Source organism: Urtica dioica, chromosome 9, assembly GCF_054948205.1.
Source record: "Urtica dioica subsp. dioica isolate 48M chromosome 9, U.dioica_male_clone48M_v1_H2, whole genome shotgun sequence".
Lineage (NCBI taxonomy): Eukaryota > Viridiplantae > Streptophyta > Magnoliopsida > Rosales > Urticaceae > Urtica > Urtica dioica.
The window spans coordinates 19,053,969-19,073,927 of record NC_142764.1 but is presented as its reverse complement, the minus strand read 5'-3'; the positions used below and the strand labels follow the sequence as shown (position 1 = coordinate 19,073,927).

At 41.6% G+C, this 19,959-nt stretch overlaps 2 protein-coding genes and 1 long non-coding RNA gene across 4 annotated transcripts; all 3 read right to left on the bottom strand.

The window, feature by feature from the left end:
- Positions 1-5,759: 5,759 nt before the first annotated feature.
- LOC149385524 (uncharacterized) lies at positions 5,760-8,425 on the bottom strand. Its single transcript, XR_016301483.1, has 4 exons — positions 8,043-8,425; positions 7,301-7,414; positions 6,841-6,935; positions 5,760-5,863 (listed from the first exon to the last, which is right to left on the bottom strand). It is a non-coding gene; the product is annotated as an uncharacterized LOC149385524 (long non-coding RNA).
- Positions 8,426-13,678: 5,253 nt separating this feature from the next.
- Positions 13,679-16,156, bottom strand: APO1 (APO RNA-binding protein (DUF794)). 2 transcript variants are annotated; one of them, XM_089624984.1, is made up of 6 exons: positions 16,037-16,156; positions 15,792-15,873; positions 15,619-15,698; positions 15,046-15,416; positions 14,451-14,852; positions 13,679-14,332 (listed from the first exon to the last, which is right to left on the bottom strand). In XM_089624984.1, exons 2-6 carry the CDS (start codon positions 15,844-15,846, stop codon positions 13,894-13,896), a joined length of 1,347 nt encoding a protein of 448 aa, XP_089481110.1. In that variant the 5' UTR covers positions 15,847-15,873; positions 16,037-16,156; the 3' UTR covers positions 13,679-13,893. The 2 variants fall into 2 exon arrangements, with proteins under 2 accessions (XP_089481110.1, XP_089481111.1); XM_089624985.1 differs by having other exon boundaries at positions 14,457-14,852.
- Positions 16,157-18,399: 2,243 nt separating this feature from the next.
- Positions 18,400-19,288, bottom strand: LOC149385522 (pectinesterase inhibitor 8-like). Its single transcript, XM_089626638.1, has one exon. It carries the CDS (start codon positions 19,120-19,122, stop codon positions 18,598-18,600), a length of 525 nt encoding a protein of 174 aa, XP_089482764.1. The 5' UTR covers positions 19,123-19,288; the 3' UTR covers positions 18,400-18,597.
- Between the last annotated feature and the right edge of the window lie 671 nt (positions 19,289-19,959).

The window sequence follows — 19,959 nt, the reverse complement described above, 5'->3', positions numbered from 1 at the left end:
TCTGTAGTCTGCTCTACCAATTCAGGTCCGAACAGCTTGCTCTCGCCAGCTTCATCCCAATGAATTGGAGAGCGACACTTCCGTCCATAGAGGGCTTCATAAGGCGCCATTCCGATTGTCGCTTGGTAGCTGTTGTTGTAGGAGAATTCGACCAAAGGGAGATAACGACTCCATGAGCCTGGGAAGTCTAAGACACACGCCCGAAGCATATCCTCCAACACTTGTATCGTGCGTTCACTCTGACCATCTGTTTGGGGATGAAAAGCAGTACTGAACTTCAATCGTGTTCCCAAATTCTCCTGTAGACTCTTCCAGAATTTGGAAGTGAACCGAGTATCTCGGTCGGATACGATTGAATTAGGGATTCCATGGAGACGTACAATCTCCTTGATATACAATTCAGCAAGCTTATCCACCGTGTGAGTGGTTTTGATAGGTAGAAAGTGAGCTGATTTGGTTAATCTATCAACAATAACCCAGACAGAGTCATGACCAGCAGTGGTTTTTGGCAAACCTGACACGAAATCCATCGTTATCTGCTCCCATTTCCATTGCGGAACTTCTAGGGGTTGAAGCATTCCTGCTGGTTTCTGATGTTCTGCCTTGATTTGTTGACAAGTTAAGCATCTTTGAACAAATGCAGCTACATCTTTCTTCATTCCTGGCCACCAATAGACCTTTTTCAGGTCCTGGTACATCTTAGTCACACCAGGATGCACGGAATACGGCGTTCCGTGAGCCTCCTCCATCAATTGTCTCTTGATTCCTTCGTCGGACGGTACACAGACTCTCCCGTTACACCTTAGAACATCTTTCTCGTCCAGTGTAAACTTACCTTCTGCGTCATTCTGAGCATCAAACATCTTGCTGAGAAGATACTCATCTGCGTACTGACCGTCTTTAATCTGTTCCAGCAACATTGGTCGCACACTGAGCGCAGCTATCCTTCCCGTGATTAGCTGAAGCTCCAGCTGCTGAACATCCTTCTTCAGCTTGAGGGACGTCTTAACTAGACTTGCTAGTGAAACTACCGACTTACGACTGAGCGCATCAGCGACCTTATTAGCTTTACCAGGGTGATAGTGTAGCTCGAAGTCGTAGTCATTCAGAAGTTCCAACCAGCGTCCTTGTCGCATGTTCAGCTCTTTCTGGGTGAAGAGATACTTCAGCGTCTTATGGTCCGTATAAATGTCGCAATGAACCCCATACAAGTAGTGTCGCCATATTTTAAGCGCAAAAACAACTGCTGCGAGTTCCAGATCATGCGTAGGGTACCGGGTTTCATAATCCTTCAGCTGTCGGGAGGCATAAGCAATAACCTTACCATGCTGCATTAGAACCGCGCCTAATCCTTGCTTAGAGGCATCACAGTAGATCGCGAATCCGTCGGCTCCCTGAGGAATAGTGAGCACTGGAGCCGTGGTCAGACGATTCTTCAGCTCCTGGAAGCTTTCTTCACACTTCTCAGACCAGACAAACTTCTGTCCTTTACGGGTCAGTTGGGTTAACGGCATGGCTAATTTAGAAAATCCTTCTACGAACTTCCTGTAGTAGCCTGCAAGACCCAAGAAGCTTCTTATCTCGGTTACCGTTTTCGGCTGATTCCACTGCTTCACTGCTTCCACTTTGGTCGGATCTACCATGATTCCTGTGCTACTGACTACGTGACCAAGGAAAACAACGTGCTCCAGCCAAAATTCACACTTTGAGAACTTGGCGTACAGTTGTTTTTCTCGTAGTCTTGTCAGAGCCATCTCTAGATGTTGCGCGTGTTCTTCCTTGGTTTTCGAGTAAATCAGGATGTCATCAATAAACACGATGATGAACTTGTCCAAGAAATCCTCAAATACTCGATTCATCAAGTTCATAAACGCTGCAGGTGCATTGGTTAGTCCAAAAGACATAACTAGGAACTCGTAATGACCATAACGAGTTCTAAAAGCCGTCTTTGGAATGTCCTCGTCCCGAACCTTCAGCTGATGGTACCCTGATCGCAGATCAATCTTCGAAAACACAGTTGCTCCAGCAAGTTGGTCGAACAGATCATCAATGCGCGGCAACGGATACTTGTTTTTGATTGTCACCTGATTCAGGCCACGGTAATCGATACATAACCGTAACGAACCATCTGCCTTCTTGACGAACAAGACTGGCGCTCCCCATGGCGAATGGCTCGGTCTGATAAATCCCTTATCCAATAACTCTTGGAGTTGCGTCTTAAGTTCCTTCAATTCCGCCGGAGCCATCCGATACGGGGTCTTCGATATCGGTGCTGTTCCTGGAAGGAGTTCTACATTAAACTCGACTTCACGGTCAGGAGGTAGACCTGGAAGATCTTCTGGGAAAACATCCAGAAAGTTCCTCACAACAGGAATATCTTGCGGTTGTGGCTTGGTCGCCTTCGCAGTATCCACAACACTTGCGAGATATCCGGCACATCCCTGCTGCATCATCTTCAACGCTTTAAGTGCCGATATGACGGGAAATTCCAACTTCCGAGAGGAACCTTGGAACTGGAATGGTTCAAGCCCCGGTTCTTGGAACAAAACCGACTTCTTTCTACAATCAATGACTGCATAATGCTTACTTAACCAATCCATTCCAAGTATTACATCATAGTCAACCATTTCTAGTTCAATCAGGTCTGCTTCAAGGACCCGATCCTGAACTTGAATAGGCACATCTTTATACCAGTATAGCGACTGATATCTCTCTCCCGAGGGTGTAACCGTAACAAACGGATACGAGAAGGTCTCTTTGTTTCTACTCAACTGATCAGATCTTCTAGATGCAATGAAAGAATTCGTGGCTCCTGAATCTATCAATGCATATGCGGAGAAAGAGGCTACAGAAATCTGACCTGTAACGGCAGTAGAGGACCCTGCACGAACCTCATCCTCGTAGATAGAGTAGACTCGAGCATTAGCCTTTGGTTGTTCCTTTGGTGCAGGAGCCTTTCTTTCTGAACTCTGGCAGACTTTCGACAAATGACCTACTTTTCCACATCGGAAACATGTCAACGTGCGAGCAAAGCAGTCGCCATCATGCACTTCGCCACATCTCCAGCACTGGGACGACGGCTGGTTCCCGAAGTTTCTGGGCTTCTTGTTGGACGGCCCTGGGCGTCTATTGTCTGCCTTATTCTTCTTCTGGTTCACGGACTGCGAGCGATTGTTAGAACTCGCCTGAGATCGGTTATTTGATCCTTGCTGAAACCTATTGCCAGACCTCTGCTGCTGCCGATTCTCCCATCGCGAGAGAGATCGGGTTCTTCCTTGTGAATTACCTTGCCCCGTTTTAGCAGGTTCAGAAGACGGTGCTGCAACCGGCTTTGACTCAGGAATTCGCTCACCTTCACGCCAACCAGCAATGCGTAACGCTCTCTGCACATCGTTGGCATAAGTACGGGGTCCGGTGTCGCCACTATCCACTTGGCTCACAATTTCCACGTTCAGACCGTGCATGTATTTCATCTTGCGAGCTTGATCAGTGGGAACCAAGGAAGGAGCAAACCTGGCCAACGTATCGAACTTCGCCGTATAATCGGAAACAGACAAGGTGCCCTGTCGCAAGTTCATAAACTCGCGTACCTTGTTCGATAGGTTTGCCTCGCTTAGATACTTTCCGTGAAACAGGTTGGGGAAGTGAATCCACGTCATCGTGTGGATGTCCTCATATGACGCTACGACCTCCCACCAACCTCTCGCCTCGTCTTCCAGCTGGTGCACGGCACACGCTACCCTCTCCTGATCTGACAGCTTCATATAGTTGCAAATCTGCTGAATCCTCTTGATCCAGTTCTCGGCTGTCGCAGGGTCAACGTTACCGCCAAACTGCGGAGGCTTCTGCTTCCGAAATCTTTCATACACCGGTTCACCTACCGGAGGAACGACATCAGGAATCCGGAAGTTCAGCTCTTCCAGGGGATCCACGCGTGCTGGTGGTGGATGTTCACGTCGTTCATCTTGAGCAGGAGGCTCCGGGTTTGGTGGAGGTGGCGCATTTAATCTCGTCAAAAGTTCAGTGATCGTGCGATTCTGGGCTTCAAGTTGCTGTGCAACTATCTGATCTCGTTGTGCTGCGCTAGCAGCCTGTCTCTCCAAGGCGTGTCGCATTTCTGCGAGGTCTGCCGCCGTAGCATTTCCGGTAGGAGACGGGTCTTGTCCGGACATAGTTCCTCAGTTCTACACATGAGAACAAACAAGGTTACTCATATATCCATACCGGAATGCGAGAGACATACAAACAACACATGATCAACTGAAACTAAAGCGCGATTTTATATATACAACCATATCTACATCCATATATACATGTCAAAAGATACAACAAGCTTTTCAACATCAAGTTCGCACGTACACATGCTAAACAAAAGAACTACAGGTAGACTAGCTCTCACCAGGCTTAGTCTACTAGATCAAAAAAACATGTACAACAACCATCAACCTCTCGAAACCAACCTCTCAAAAAAAAACTAACCACCACTATCTACAACAAGCCTAAACACACCCTCACATAAGAGGATAATCCTCAACGGGATCCTCATCCTCATCGTCATCCACCTCGCTCTCCTCGTCGTCAGAGATCACAATAACAAGAGGAGCTGCAGGTGGCTGTGCGGGTGGTGGCGGTGGCGCGTGCGGCGGCGATGCTGGTGGTGCCGGCGCCTGAGGTGGCTGGGCTGGTGGTACTGGCGCATAAGCTGGGTGCGGGGCAGGCTCGTAACCTGGAGGAATCCAACATCCTACCTGGGACTGAATCATAAACGCCAAACGCGCTCTGAGAACTCCCATGGACGGGCAGCAACACAACAGCATCGGATACCTGTACTCGGGTCGTAACCCCTGGTGAAAGATAAACTGCTGTCGGCGGTCCTCCAAAGCAAAGGGGCAAGATGTCACGATCTCCTCCTCAAATCGATCCTCGTACTGAGCGATCGACTCGAAGTCGAGCTGAAAGAAACCATGAGCGAACTCGTTCCACTCATCCGTGCGCCCCTGGGCTGAAAAAGTGGCCCCCATAATGGCCTGGAACATGTCCCATGATCGATACAGACTACCCAGCGCTACATGCCGGGTCCAGCGAGTCCAGGCTGGTCCCTGCAAGAGCGTCGTGGCAATACTAGTACGGAACATCTCAGGGATAGCAAGGGCATCCATCCACTCGATGGTAGTACCAATCCATCGCACCCACGTAAGTGTACCCCTCACCCCGCTGAAAGTCGGAGCGGTAGGAGGAACAGATGCGAGAGCCTCCGGGTAGGATAGTATCGTCACTTGAGCCATTCCACCTGCCAAAACGACAGGCCAACGGTCAGCACAAGTTCCAACACTTTCCCATAACCAGAACATGTATCTCAGGTCTACAGAAACGGCTAAACCTGGGCTCTGATACCACAAAATCTGTCACGACCCGCGAGCGTCGTCACCTCGCCCGCAAGCCGCGACTCGACGGAACCAACATCACGTAGCGGGAGCATATCATATATGAATAATATAATGTAAACAAAACATTTAAAGTAAATACATAATTTACAAGACATATAATATACGAAATACGATATTATTAAAAGTGCGGAAACGTTTACAACAAAAGTGGTTATCGGAAATCTCGGGAAATTTTTCGTTTTTCTTTAAAACTAGAAGTCGTATATCGACCCTTATACATACATACATATGTACATAAAAGCTCCCGACTTTACATATATACACGGGATATTATTTAAGGAAGAGTCGATATTATTCAAAACATTATACTTATAGAGGTCTACTTCCCGAGCCAGAACCCATAGCCCGTAGGTCAAGAGATACGCGTTCCGTCTCAGTTTCCTTCTCGGTTGTCTACATTGCCGCCTTGCCCTTATCTACATTACCAAGGGACATAAAACTATGAGTCGAAAGACTCAGCAAGCGGGAGTCTAGCTTATGAAAGAAAAGCAGCTAATGCAAAGCATATGACGTGCGAACAAGCAAACAAGAATGCAGGATGCAGCTATCACCTAAAAGTGACTAATGAGCGCGCATCCTAGAATACTAGCCGTCCCGCAAGGTTATACACTCCACACTGCTATAACCTCTGGTCCGACTAGAGACCAGTTTTCAACTTCGAGCAGCAGTCGTCAACTGATCTAAGTTTTAACACATGTCTGGGATCCACTAGTGGTACTTCCTTCATCATGACGTCAGCGCCACTGGTCTCTGGCATAGTGAGCTCGCGAACCGCGACCATCACCCACTACGCCCCGGTGTGCTCAAGGCAGCTTCCGGTGAGTCTTCCAGCAAGCAAGGAGCTCGCGATGCGCGACCATCATCCATTGCTTCGAGTACTCGGCGCACGGACCGACATGGCCCGCCAAGCACAAGTCAGGGACTTGTGAGTACCACCGACACGAGTTTAAAGTTTGGGTACACTGCAGCTAGCAGCGTACACGTTAAACTTATATACGGAAGAGCGTGACGGGATAAACCCCGAAAGAAATTATTGTTTCCCTTTGAAGCTCGTTTAGTGTTTTAGGTTGAAAGCTCGAAATGTGACTTTCGAACTCTCTACTCTCGATTGAATTTGAGAGTTTATCGCTCTTCCGTCCTCTCGATTCTAACCTACTTCCTAGAGTTAGAAGAGAAGTCTAACCACACACAAAGCAAACAAGGCTGGTTCAAGTTAGCGTTTGAACCTAACGGGCGAACCCGAGCTAAGTTTTCAAGCAAGAGTGGCCGAAGCTTTAACTTTCGAGTTTATTCATTTTTAGGCTTTTACCTACTCTTGTTTACTAGCAAGCATATGCACAAACAAACAGGATTATACCCTTGGTAAGTAGTTGACTTATGTCTCCACACTTACCCGGAATTGTTCGATAGAACGCTTGACAAGTCCTGAAGACGTCTTGCTTCACACGTTCCTTGAGGCACCTGGCGCTTGTCGAAACGTCGGAAGAACTAGCATCCGGAGTTGAACATCCATTAGTTATTGGATTCGAGTTTACTTAAAGATAATAGGGTTCGTTGTCGGGATTAGAGTCGGTTCGGAATTCGAGAATTTAATTTATTATTCCCCGGTTTTTCGGAGGTTTATTCAAGACTCGCGTATCCCATATCGAGAGTGATACGAGATAACGTTCAACGAGTAATCACGAGTCTTAAATAAATCAAATAATCCGAAATTAAAAATAACCGAGAATTCCAAATGAATAATTAAATTAAATTCATAAACATTATTAAATAAATAATTCTAAATTATTTATTTAAATACTGAAAGTACATATATAAGAGTATTTAAACGCTGTAAGCGATTTAAAACTCACGAGTTAATCGAGCTTTATTTCGATAACTCTATCAACTTGAGATCTTCAGAGGCTAATCTCAACGCTCTCGACTCGTCTGGTTCCCGTCCGTCCGTCAACGTCTGTAAATCAAACCTGGAACCCAACGACGAGTTAACATCTTAAAACCAAATTCTGATATCACATAACTCAAAACCCGAACCCATAATCCAATCAAACGAACTCAACACAAATCCAATTAACCGGAACCGTCCTAACACAACAACGATCCCAACATATCAAACCGAGGCTCAGAGATATCATCCACAAAACAGACCAACCAAAAAAACCAAAACAAGCCACACGGCCAACTAGCACTCAAAGACAACATCATCACAACCCACGGCCAAGAAAACCACACGGCCAAACAACATACTCAACCAAACAATTCAACATCTCAATATCATCATCATCACAGCCTCAAACACAGGTATAATCAAGCTCAGACAACATAACAAACCGAGCAATTGCACTGAAATCGAACCCGAAATCAAAAACCCCCAATTCAAACCCTAGTTCAACATTTTCGGATAAATTGAGTCCAAAACAAGAAATCCGAAACCAATCTTCAAATTCAAGTCACAAACATCATTAATCGAGTCTAATGAACAAATAAAACCAATCAATTTAACCGAAATCAACTCGGATTCGAAAATCCCCAATTTGGAATCTCAAACCCTAATTTCTCAGAAAAAGAAATCAATTTGGTTTAGCTTGTTCTTACCGAGATTCTCACGAATTCGGTGTCCTCGTCGCTCGATTGTGTGTTCCCGGCGTCTACTTCCTCGGCGGCGGTCACGGCGAGCTCGCGGCGGCGGTGTGTCGCTCGGTCTACGCGCGCGCGGTGGCTCAGCGGTCGGTGACGCGCGAAGGAGAGGAAGAGAGAGGAAGGCGAGTGAGAGGTGGCGGTGGCGACGTCGGGGCTCGGCGGTGCTGTTCTTCCTCGGGCCGGAGCGCGCGGTGGAGCTCGGTGCTGGGTGATGGCGCGCGAAGGAGAGGAAGAAAGAAGAAAAGAAGAAGAACGAGGGTGATGGCGGTGATGATGGTTGTCGGCGATGAGCAGAGGAGCGGCCGAGAGTTTTTCCTTTTCTTTTTTTTTTCGCTTGTCCTGGTTTGCTCGTGTGTGGGTTTCGGCCGAGTGAAGCAAGGGAGAAGAAGAAGAAAATAGAGAAGAGAGAGAGAAGGGTGAGGTGGCAAGGATTTGAGGAGAAAGTGGCCATGTGGCACCCTCATTTATTGCCACGCGTGCATACGTGGACCAATCCCCTCCTGCCACAACTCTCTCAAATCAACCCCAGCTTCTCTTTTTCTTTCACTTTCGTCCTTCAAAATATTGCATATAAGTCCTTTCAAAATAAACTCTCACAATCCTGTCCTTAATTAATTAAAAATAATCTTGAAAAATAACCGAGAAAATTATTATTATTTCTCGTTATTTTGAATATATTTAAGGGATTTCGGAATTCATTCTTTACTCTTGAGATTTTTTTTTAAATCTCCGAGTATGTTTCGAATAATAATATTGGATTACTCGAATATTCTCATTCCGAAATTTCATCGACCTTAAATATTATCATATTCCAAGATATTTAAAATTTAAGGACGTCTCATATGCAACAAGAATTTGAATTAAAACTCGTCCATTTTATTCAAATTCACAAGTCGAGCGGTTACAAAAGTTTATACATTACACATTTCCCTTTGTTTTATGGGCTGTTGCAATGATCAACTGACCCTTTTTTTTCTCACAGTATGACCTCATTATTTTAGAAGTTAGATTTTATTTTATTTAAACTTTGTGGGACCCGTTATTACTGTTACTGCAACAGTATTCCTTCACTTCATTTTAGTTATATGTATAACGAGTTAGAGTCCCGCGTCGTTGCCGCGAAATATTAAATTCTTATATATATTTTTATGTACATATAAAAATGCGTGTAATTTATCAAAATTAATATAAACTATATATTTTTGTTGAACCATAACTATTGTATATATACACACACGTGTTTATGCTTTCGCGTGTGTGTTAATTTCGATCTCTATATGAACACGTAAAGTATATAAATACGTATTTTTGTAAATATATGTTTATGTATGCAGGTGATAAAGTTATTGTTAAAGTTTTATAATACTACTTTTGCTAAGTTTTTATGGTAACTAATAATATAACGATGATGATCGTCGATCATAATTCTTATAATAAATTAAAATTATATGACATAATTAGTCTAAACATTAGGGGTGTAATCGAGCTGGGCTAGTCGATTTTTTCATCTACTATCAACCCGAATCGCTACAACTAATTTTTTAATTGTAAAACTCAAACCAACTCGATTGAAAGGTAAAACTAAACCAAACCAAACCAACCAAAAAATAATCGGGTTGGTTTGGTTTGGTTTTTTCGGATTATAATTATCGACAAATGACTTTATAACTCGAATGAAAATCATATATGTATATTATATCTAATACGTTATGTCAAATAAAATCAAAATTTTACTTATATTTAGAGAATGTACATATTAAATTAAAAATTATGCATATTTTTAATTACCAAATTTTCATGTATTCGCAAATAATAAAGTATAATACTGAGTATTTTTTTTATTTAATTATAATATTATAAAAAAATGATATTTTTTTAACAGTAGTACATATAAAATATTTGCAATCTTAAAAAAATTAAAAGATTAACACCATCGGGTTGGTTTGGCTCAACCCAATCTCACGATTATAAAAAACCAAACCAACTCGAAATAATTGCGGTTTGGGTTGGTTATAACTCAAACTTCATCGGGTTTTAATGGGGCGGTTTAAAAAAAAGTGCAGTTTGGTTTAAATGATCGGGTTGTTCGGTTTGACGATTTTCATGAACACCACTACTAAAAATGCTGCAGTTCGTTAATAAATTTTTTTAATATGTAATTAATATTTTTTTAGTTATAAATTTTATCTAACTAAATATATATGTGAAATAAATATATTTATTTAAAACATGAATATGACATTTTCTTCGATAGAAAAATATTTTTTTAACAGCTTAATGAATAGACTCATTCAATTTAATATATTACTTATTATTTATCTATACGTTGAGATTTGAGAGAGTAATTTTTTGTATATTCACAAAACAAAAAAATCAACTCAACTTGCATATTTAGTGGGTCAAGAAGAGCCAATGCAGCCAATGAAAAATTTGCAGCAGAATACTCACTAACATTTTTATTTTTTTTTGCTCGGAGTCCAAATTCCCAACCCACTAACATTATACTCTACTTTGATATAGTAACACGTTGTCACTACATTAAAGAGAAAAGTAACACGGTGTCACTTACTAATTAGAGTAAAGAAACACTTGTCATTCAACGTTGCCGTCTTTTATCGGGGAAAAGACTTCCTTTTAGTATAGAGTATAATGTTTATTAATTCCTTGATACATATTGCCATGTATATCAATATATATATATATATAGCATAAAAGTGGATCCACATTTGAAATGAATACCAACTGGCAAGTGACAAAGTCTCTTATCAAGCAGCACCGCCTTTGGTTAATAACATGATATTCATGAACTGATAATCAATACGTGGTCGTTTTTTATTGGGTGAGAAAATACTGTAGAGTCTACAGTATTTTCGCGTCTTCCTTTTAGTATAGAGTATAATATAATATAATGATGGGAAGAGTGTTGGGCTTGACTAAGAATGCAAAGTTCCAGACGAACGTAATTTATTCATTCTTGGAATAATTCCAAAATTATGATAATTTACTTTAAATAACTGTAACCAAAATCTATTAGTCTCTTCTAATTTCAAAATTATAACTATTTATTGACAAACTTATCAATAAATAACTGTGTTAATTGACAAACATGTCAATAAACAACTTTATTTATTGACAAACTTGGTAATAGTTTTAGAATTAGAAACAATTAATGGATTTTAGTCCAATTTTTTTAAATGGTTATAATTTTGAAATCATACCTTTATTCTTGGTTTTAGAAATATTAAATTATTTAGTTTGAAGTTTTTTTTTTTTTTTTTTTTAATAAAAGAGCCATATAGAAATAAGACTAGGGATGATTCTTAAATTACATAAAAAAAAGCCCGAATTACCTAACTAAAAGCCTATAAATTCATAATGAAAAAAATGTATCGTTTCAAAATAGTTATAAGATTTAAATAGCCTAATTCCATAATTAAAAAAAAATCAATTTGTATAATTAAAACCCTTTATGGCTAGATATGCAACATCATTTTGTTCCAATTTGAGCTTTTCTTCAAGCTCGAACTCTGTCTCCGATCACTGCACTACTCCTAAGATTCACTAAGTTCATCATCATCGAGTTCAACATCTTTGAAATCTTTACCCTCCTTGATAAGGATGATAATAAGTGTTTTGATTCGCAGTGGTACCCGGCGACGGATAGCTCTTCGCAAATAAAGTGGTGGTCATTCGCACATTTCTCGACCATCTCATGACTCGAGAGCTTTTTTGAGAAAAAATTTCAGTTGTCGTTGAGGGGTCCAGGTTTCGTAATGCCTGTAGTCTTCCTTAGGAACGGTCACCAGTAGTGTTACATACGGCCTATCCGCCACTTGTAGGAATCATCCATATATGTGACTTGTGCGTTGCCTTCTTCGAGACTGCCACTTCTAATCCAAGTCGTCTTCTCTCCTATCCATGTTCAAATCCGGTGCTGAATAAAGTCCGCACAACTGCTTCGTCCACCGCCTGCTGCAGACTCGTTGGCCGCCTTTTTTTTTTCGGATCACCATGTGCACCAGCTCCTATAGCCATTGGTCCATGAATGATAGCCGCACTTGAAACTCTTCGAATTTGTTCTTATATTCCGACAACCTCACCGTCAATTCTGATAGTTTATAGTCAATATGTGTCGTCGTCATGAGCAACTTTGATACCAAATTGTTATGAACCTAGAATTTGGATCTCGTGATGGGTTGAGCCGTTGTGTTTAATTTCCATTAAAAATAATAAGCACCTTTGATCGGATGCTAATTTATTATCATTTTTAGAGATTTAATTGTTGGATACTCTATGTCATGGTTTGGTTTGGCAAAACAATTTTGTTAAATTTGTTCGAGCGAAGCTACAAGAAGATGTTCAAGACCCGAGTTACTTATGTTGCATTGTCCTCCCACGCGAATATAACTGGAAACTTTCCAGTTTTCAGTTAAAGATATATTGGGTATATACTATCGGATATTTGATTTCCGATTATGAGATATTCGCGAGAGTTTTTGTGGATTGACGTAATAAAGCTCTTTGGAGTCGAATTAGGTTTATTCACTCTTTGTTACGTAAATTCAAGCCGCCTTAAACCTGTAGCTAGTCTCTCTGCATTGGAGATCTTCATCGACAACTAGCTATTGGTGCTTGTAATTTGTAAGTGTGTTTGTTTACATTGACGTGTTTGATAATCTTAGGGAGAAGATATGGTGAAACATAGGAGTCTCGAATCTGAGGGGAGCTTGAATTTTCATCCACTGGATAGAGTCAAAGACATAGGTGTTTGTGAGGGAGTCATCAAACTTAATATTACTATTCGTTTGACTAATTGATATAGTAGATTTTTTTCACTCGGACGTATAACTCCCTCTGAGTAAGTTGTTTATAGCCGAACAGGGTTACCAATTCTCTTGTGTCATTTACTCGTTTTTGTTTGATTGTTTGCTTGTTTATCACCTTGATTAAACTGCTTAAAAACAATCAGTTGTTCAACAAATTGTTCCACCCACTAGTTGAACAACCCATCTTAATCACATTAAGTAATTTCATAAATTATTTGGCCATAAAAGAGAAACCCATTTATAAGGTCTAGGAATTCCGGAATAACATAATTAAATTCTAATTGCCTAATTATAACCCCATAAATTCATCAATGAAAAATGCATAACTAAAAATACTAATTGAAAAATCTAAATAGCCTAATTTGGATTATTTAAATAAAAAAATTAGTCAAATAAGCCACCGAAAGTCTAAGAATTGCTAGATATCCAAAATTTTGTAATTTTTTTGTAAATAGCCACCTCAACTTATTTATGGCACTCAACAAGATAAAAATACCCAAAAACATGCCTACCTATTTTGGGTTTTTTGTCTTTTTGAGTGCCGTAAATAAGTTAAAGTGGCTATTTACAGAAAATTTACAAAAAGTTGGCTATTATACAAAACGCTACAAATCAAATGGCTAAATAGCTAAAAGACCATTATTTAAAAGCCTGACTTTCATAACTAGTAGCATGATTTCATGGCCTAAATAGTTAACACAGCATTGAAGGGTAGATAAATGGTAAAACAGTTTCCACTAATCCATATCTATTATCAAGGACAAATTCTTCAAACTTCACTTCCATACGGACACTTTCTTTACCAATGCAACTTTCAAGTACCAAGCAATCTCCACTAGAGTAAGCAATACCAACAATTTTTTCATGGCAAATATGTAGGAACCAAATGCTTGTATGGCTGATAAATCAAATTAGGTACTCTTCTGACCTCCAAAAAAAAAAAAAAAAACTATACATTAATTACATGTTACAAGATAAAATCAGGCAACTAACCCGGACTCGTCGTCGTCCGGGATGACAATGTCGAGCCTCATCATGGGCTTGTACTGCCTGGGGACGTCCGCGCCGGCCTGCAAGCAGAGCTCGACCACGGCGGGGGCTTTCCCGTAAAACCTCTTGAGGCCGGACCTCAAGGGGGCCCCGCGGGGGTCTCTGGCGTGCCACACGTGGTTCGGGGGGAAGACCTCGTCCGCCACCGCGTCCTGCCACCCGTGCTTCCCGTCCCTCCACTGGTGCTTGAACGCACCGCACAGCTTCACGTCGTGGCCCCACGGCCCCACGTGGACCTCCGGGCAGTACCCGCACGCCTTCACCGAGTACTTCCTCATCAACCGAGCCACCCCCGATCGCACCGCCCCAAACGCCTCCACCGTCTCCTTCGCGATCCCCGCCACCTCTGACGGCTCCGGCGGGCCATGCCTGCCGTTAAAATTAACCATTCCTTTTGGTCAAAATCAACCAAGTTGTTAATTTTTACCGGTTATTTCATGGTTAACCAACTGAAACTGACGGTTAATTGGTTAACCATTTTGCCCACCTATACCTGGCGTAGGCCGTGTCGAGCTCGAGGAGCGGAGACTGAGTCGAGGACAGGCGGGGCGGGGGCTGGGGCTCCTCGAGGAACCCGCCCCGGTCGATCACCTTCCTACCGATCATGCGGATCGGGTTGGTCCTCCGCCGGGACGGGTACTCGGGTATGTCGACGCCGGCCTGGATGCAGAGCTCCACGACTGCGGGGATTCTGTCGTACCGGAAGCGGAAGTCGTGTTTGATCCTCCGGCCGAAAGGGTCGAAGAGGTGGTACGAGTCGATCGGGACGATCACGTCGTTGACGGAGCCTCTCACCCACGAGTGGAAGCTCCGGCGGGTCGCACCCGTCGCACCCTTGCAGTCTTGAATCTTGTGACCTTCTGAAGCCACGTGGACCTCGGAGCATTCGCTGCAAGCCCAGGATAAAAAAAAAAGCAAGTTTATTAGGAATCGATGACAGTAGCGCTACAAAATATGGAAGAAAAAAAAGAACACACAGGCATACACAGAAAACACACTACGAGGAAAAACCATGGGCAGAGGAGAGAATTCAACCGTAAAGCTTTCTATTGGGATACCATTTGGGTCACCAATATTCTTACCTGCAGCCATATACGGGAACCACGTGCAAGAGCTGGGAAACACCTTTGATTAAGATCTTCCAAGCGTCGAGCACTTCGTAAGCGACAGGGACCAGAGAGGGGACGAGAAGGCCGTTATTCGGAGGACTGAGAGGCTTCTCGATCCCCATGTCCGCCAGCTTTCTGTCTTGTCTCCCGGCTTTCTTCATCTCGCTGAACGGAATAGGAAACGGCTTCTTCTTCTTCTTGGGCAGCACCGGAGGCAGATCCTCATTTTGAGGGATCGGCCAAACTTTTCGGTGATACGGCTTCGGCGACGGGGTATTCTTGGACCACATCCTGGTTCCTAAAACGGAGGCTCTACCTTTACGAACCGGTTCTTTACTCTCAAGCTGTAACCAGATACTTCTTCATGAATTAAATTCTCGGGAAATATAAATTCTCATACCAAATTCCAGTAAATGTATAATTCTCATAGTCCATACACAAAGTCTGCATTGTAATGAGTTATTAGAGTTCAAAGGCCAAAGCTTCATGCAAATTTACGATTCTCTGGACGGAGAGAATTTTATGAGTGATTGAGAGAAGACAAACCTTGAATCCGTATGTAGAGCCATATGAACTCAAAGCTGATAATTGAGACCCCTTGAACCCAATTATAATCGGAAATATGCCTGCCAAATCACAACAAATTTAGAGAAAGTTTCAATCTTTTCGTAAAAATATATGAATGCAAAAAGAGAGGGAGAGAAAGAAACGCGAGTTACCATTGGGCGACCAATCTCGTAAAGAAGAGCTTACTGCTGGAGGGTTCTGTAACATTTATTACTTTGCGTTGTTATCTATCTCCTGCAATTATATTAAAATATGAAATAAAATCCATAAGAAACATGGTTGAAAAGAAAACACAGCACGGAACAACGTCAAATTCACACAGACATTTTATCATACATATAGGGAGTGTATCCAAAAAACTTAGGTGCGCGATTAAAAGAATACATACAAAGCATACCAGTCAGACGAGCCTCGAAGGAACGAAATCGAGTCGAGAAAACGGAAGCTATGGTGTTTCTGCTTTAAAAAGTTTCAACGTCCGTGGATGATTCTCAGTCACGTGTACCAATACTAGGCTTTCAAGTAAAGTGAAGTACTTGAAAGACATTTTATCATACATATAGGGAGTGTATCCAAAAAACTTAGGTGCGCGATTAAAAGAATACATACAAAGCATACCAGTCAGACGAGCCTCGAAGGAACGAAATCGAGTCGAGAAAACGGAAGCTATGGTGTTTCTGCTTTAAAAAGTTTCAACGTCCGTGGATGATTCTCAGTCACGTGTACCAATACTAGGCTTTCAAGTAAAGTGAAGTACAGCAGACGAGAGAAATTCGTAAACGACATGTTTTTTTGTATTTCGTCGTAAAATAATGGGTGAAACTTTTCTGTGTTTATACACTTTTACACTACAGCTTTTTTTTCGACGATTACATTAGCATTTTGAACCACTGTTAGCCTTATGCACATTTTATTCCCCGTGAAAGTCTCGCACCTTAATAAATGCCCTATCCATTACTAACAACCTAATTAAAATTAAATTACAAACAACACTATGGCCAAGTCTTTTTAAGAAATTAACTTACAATCAGACCAAGCCGCTTTGGAAATTTGAATTATATTGCGATCAAGCCACTTTGAAAATTTAAATTATACTGCGATCACGCCGCTTTGAGAATTTAAGAACAAAAGTTGGACATAAAACTTTTTAAGATGCTTTATAGATTATTTTCCATCTCTCTGCTTAGATTTTGTAGTCGATATGCTCCATTCCCGAAGTCTTCTTCGATGATGTAAGGTCCCTCTAAGTTGGCACCGAGTGCTCCATCTTATGCCACTTTGGTGTGGAGGAAAACTTTTCGGAGTACTTTGTCGTGAGCACTGAATCTTCTTCGGACGGACCTTCTTGGTGAAGTGCCAAGCAATTCATTGTTGGTTAGCTAGATTTATTAATGGTACTTTTTCCCGTTTTTCTTTTGAAAATTCGAGATCAAACTTTTAGTTTTGAGTGTTTACTCTATAAAGTAGTTTTCCCATTGTCTGGTCGGAACCGTGACGTCGGTTGGGATACCGACGTCGGAACCGTACACGAGTGAGAAATGCGTTCGATAGTTGCTGAGTGGCTAGTAGTTCAGTAGGACCAAAAGATCTCTGGAAGCATTTCCACCCACTCATCCTTGTGTTCGTCCAGTTTCGTCTTCAGACTGTGCTTGATGATCTTGTTGAATGCTTCCACTAACCCGTTGGTTTGTGGTTAGACTAGAGTTGAAAAAGTTTTGTTGATATCATATTTATTACAGAAAGCTCGGAATGACTGACAATCAAACGGAGTTCCGTAATATGATATTATCTTGGTCGATATTCCGAACCTTGTTATGATATTTTTCCTTACAAATTTCTCGATATTCCGAGCAGTTTTTTTATTTAAGGGTTTGACTTCGTCCAATATTGAAAAATAATTTATATCTACTATGGCATACTTGCACCCGCCTTTTTTTGTTGGTAATGCTCCGATGAGATCTACCCTCCATTCAGCGAATGGTATCGGGCACGTCAGGGTTATTAGGTTGGTCGGAGAGAGCCTCTGAATGTTGGAGAATTTTTGGCACTTGACACATCGGCGAACCATGCTTTGAGCATCTTATTCTATTTATAGTACTTTGGTATCGAGTATGTGGGGTGATCAAGGTCATATCTTCAGCGGTTATCGGATAATCGTTCTCAGAACATGTGTAGTGAGTGATTATTTCTTCGAGTCCTCGGAATAACCGTCGAGGTGAGCGTTTTTCTTAAGCTTTTATTTATTTACACGTGTTATATTTGTTTGACTAGTATTTGAGCTATCATCTTTTCTTCTCTCCGAAATTCTGCTCGGTACGGTTCGTTTTTTGCCTTATGAACAGGTTGTTTCTTATCTTATTTCTCCCTTGAACCTATTCGACTCAGGTTTAGTATTAGATTCTTTCTGTTCTCGAAGCTTCTGAGCGCGTGCTCGGAGCGTGCAAATCATACCCGAGTAACATTATATATATATATATATATATATATAAATTTAAAAAAATTTAAAATATATATATATATATATATATATATATATATCTTACTTTGACACGCTTTAGATTAGAACCAGCTCAATAATTGATTGTTGTTTTTATTTATATATTTATTAATTAGCCTTTTCTTGACTTTTAGTGAGCGGCGTCATTAATACGGCTCCAAATCGTCCTTCACGATCTGCCATTACACAGTTCTCGAATTCAATAAGAATCTTCACATTTGATAAGATTCCGATCAATATATTCAGTTATTGCAATTTCACAATTTATGTCGCACAACGATGAAGCTTAAACAGAATATATCAACATGACCCTGCTTTGCTTTGCGATGGCCAATCATAACTTGTCGCAAGCCATTATATATATTATAATATTTTTAGCAGTTATGATTTAAAACAATAATGATTAAACAAAAATGACCACCATAGCCAAAAAAATAAAAATAAAAAGTTACAAACAAGTGCTAAAAACCGCCATTGAAAAGCTTAGAAACGGCGACGCATATTTCACACAAAGCCTTCAAGGCCTTGTTCCTCCCGGCGAGAGGCCGGTCTTTCACTCCCTTGAACGCAGCGTCGCACTTTCCGGCGCGTCTGGAGGCCTCTCCGGCGAGATCGGCGAGCTCGAAGAACGTCTCGGAGTTCAGATCGTTGTAGGCCATCTCGAGCGCGGCGACCGCGCCGTCGTACTCGGCGCCGCAGCGCTCCAGGCTCTGGCGGCGGGAAACGTCGGCGCCGGCCCTTCGGAGGAGGGCGGAGGCGGCGGCGCGTGTGGCGGAGGCGTTCTTGTATGCGATTTCGAAGGCGACGAAGGCGAGCGCGTAGGAGTCGGCGGAGGGAGTCCGCGGGTCGGCGGCCAGCGTGGAGGCGCAGAACGTGTAGTTCGATGTGTGGCGGCACACCGATTGGACCAGCTCCGGCGATGCGGCGGCGGCTGCGGCGAAGAGGAGGAGGGCTATGGCGAGACGGTGAGAGAGACTAGTTGCCATTGGTTGAAGTGTAAATATCGAAATGGTAATGAATTTTTGAGTGATGAGAGAGAAGGCTATATTTTAATGACATATAATATGTGTATATCTACAAAGAGACCATCCTTTGTTTTTTTTTTTTTTTTTTTTTTTTTTTTTTTTTTTTTTTTTTTACTTTATGGATGTATGTGATTGAGTTACTACTCAGGTGACTCAATATATAATAGGAAAATAGTGACGTTGCATAGTTATATTAGTCAATACATTTATATCGTAGGCTTAACTTTTAGTGGAATGGTCAATGTTTGCCTTTATAATTAGGAATTTTATTAACTACACAGTATTTTTCGCCTAGTATAGTTTGAGGTTTGGCATTTTTGCTGTTGTTGTGGTCATGGGTGTCTCGTGAGTGAAGTTCTGGTTGTAATGTAAAAAACGAGAGAGAGAGAGACTTAATGATGATACTGTGTGTGTTACAAATTCTATGCTTCGTTTGTTTGTTTTTGACTTAATGACACGTGAGTCGTAAGTCCAAACCAGTTACCTCTTCTTTCAATGCTATGTACTTCTGCAGTAACATAGTGACGTGGCATATTGATCTTAGTCGACACAATTCTATTACGAGTTACGGCTTAAGTTGAATGATCAAACTTAAAATAGTTTTAAAATAAAGCTTTTATTGCATCATATGGTAATGATTTTGTAGTGCCTAATTTGGTCTATTAGCACTTTTATTTAGGGTTTTGTTACCAACTAAGTCACTTGAAATATTAAAATTTTATGTTAATCAATATTTCAATCTCTCTAAAAAAAATAGCTTTCAAGCTGATATGGTAAATAAATTCAACTATTTTATAC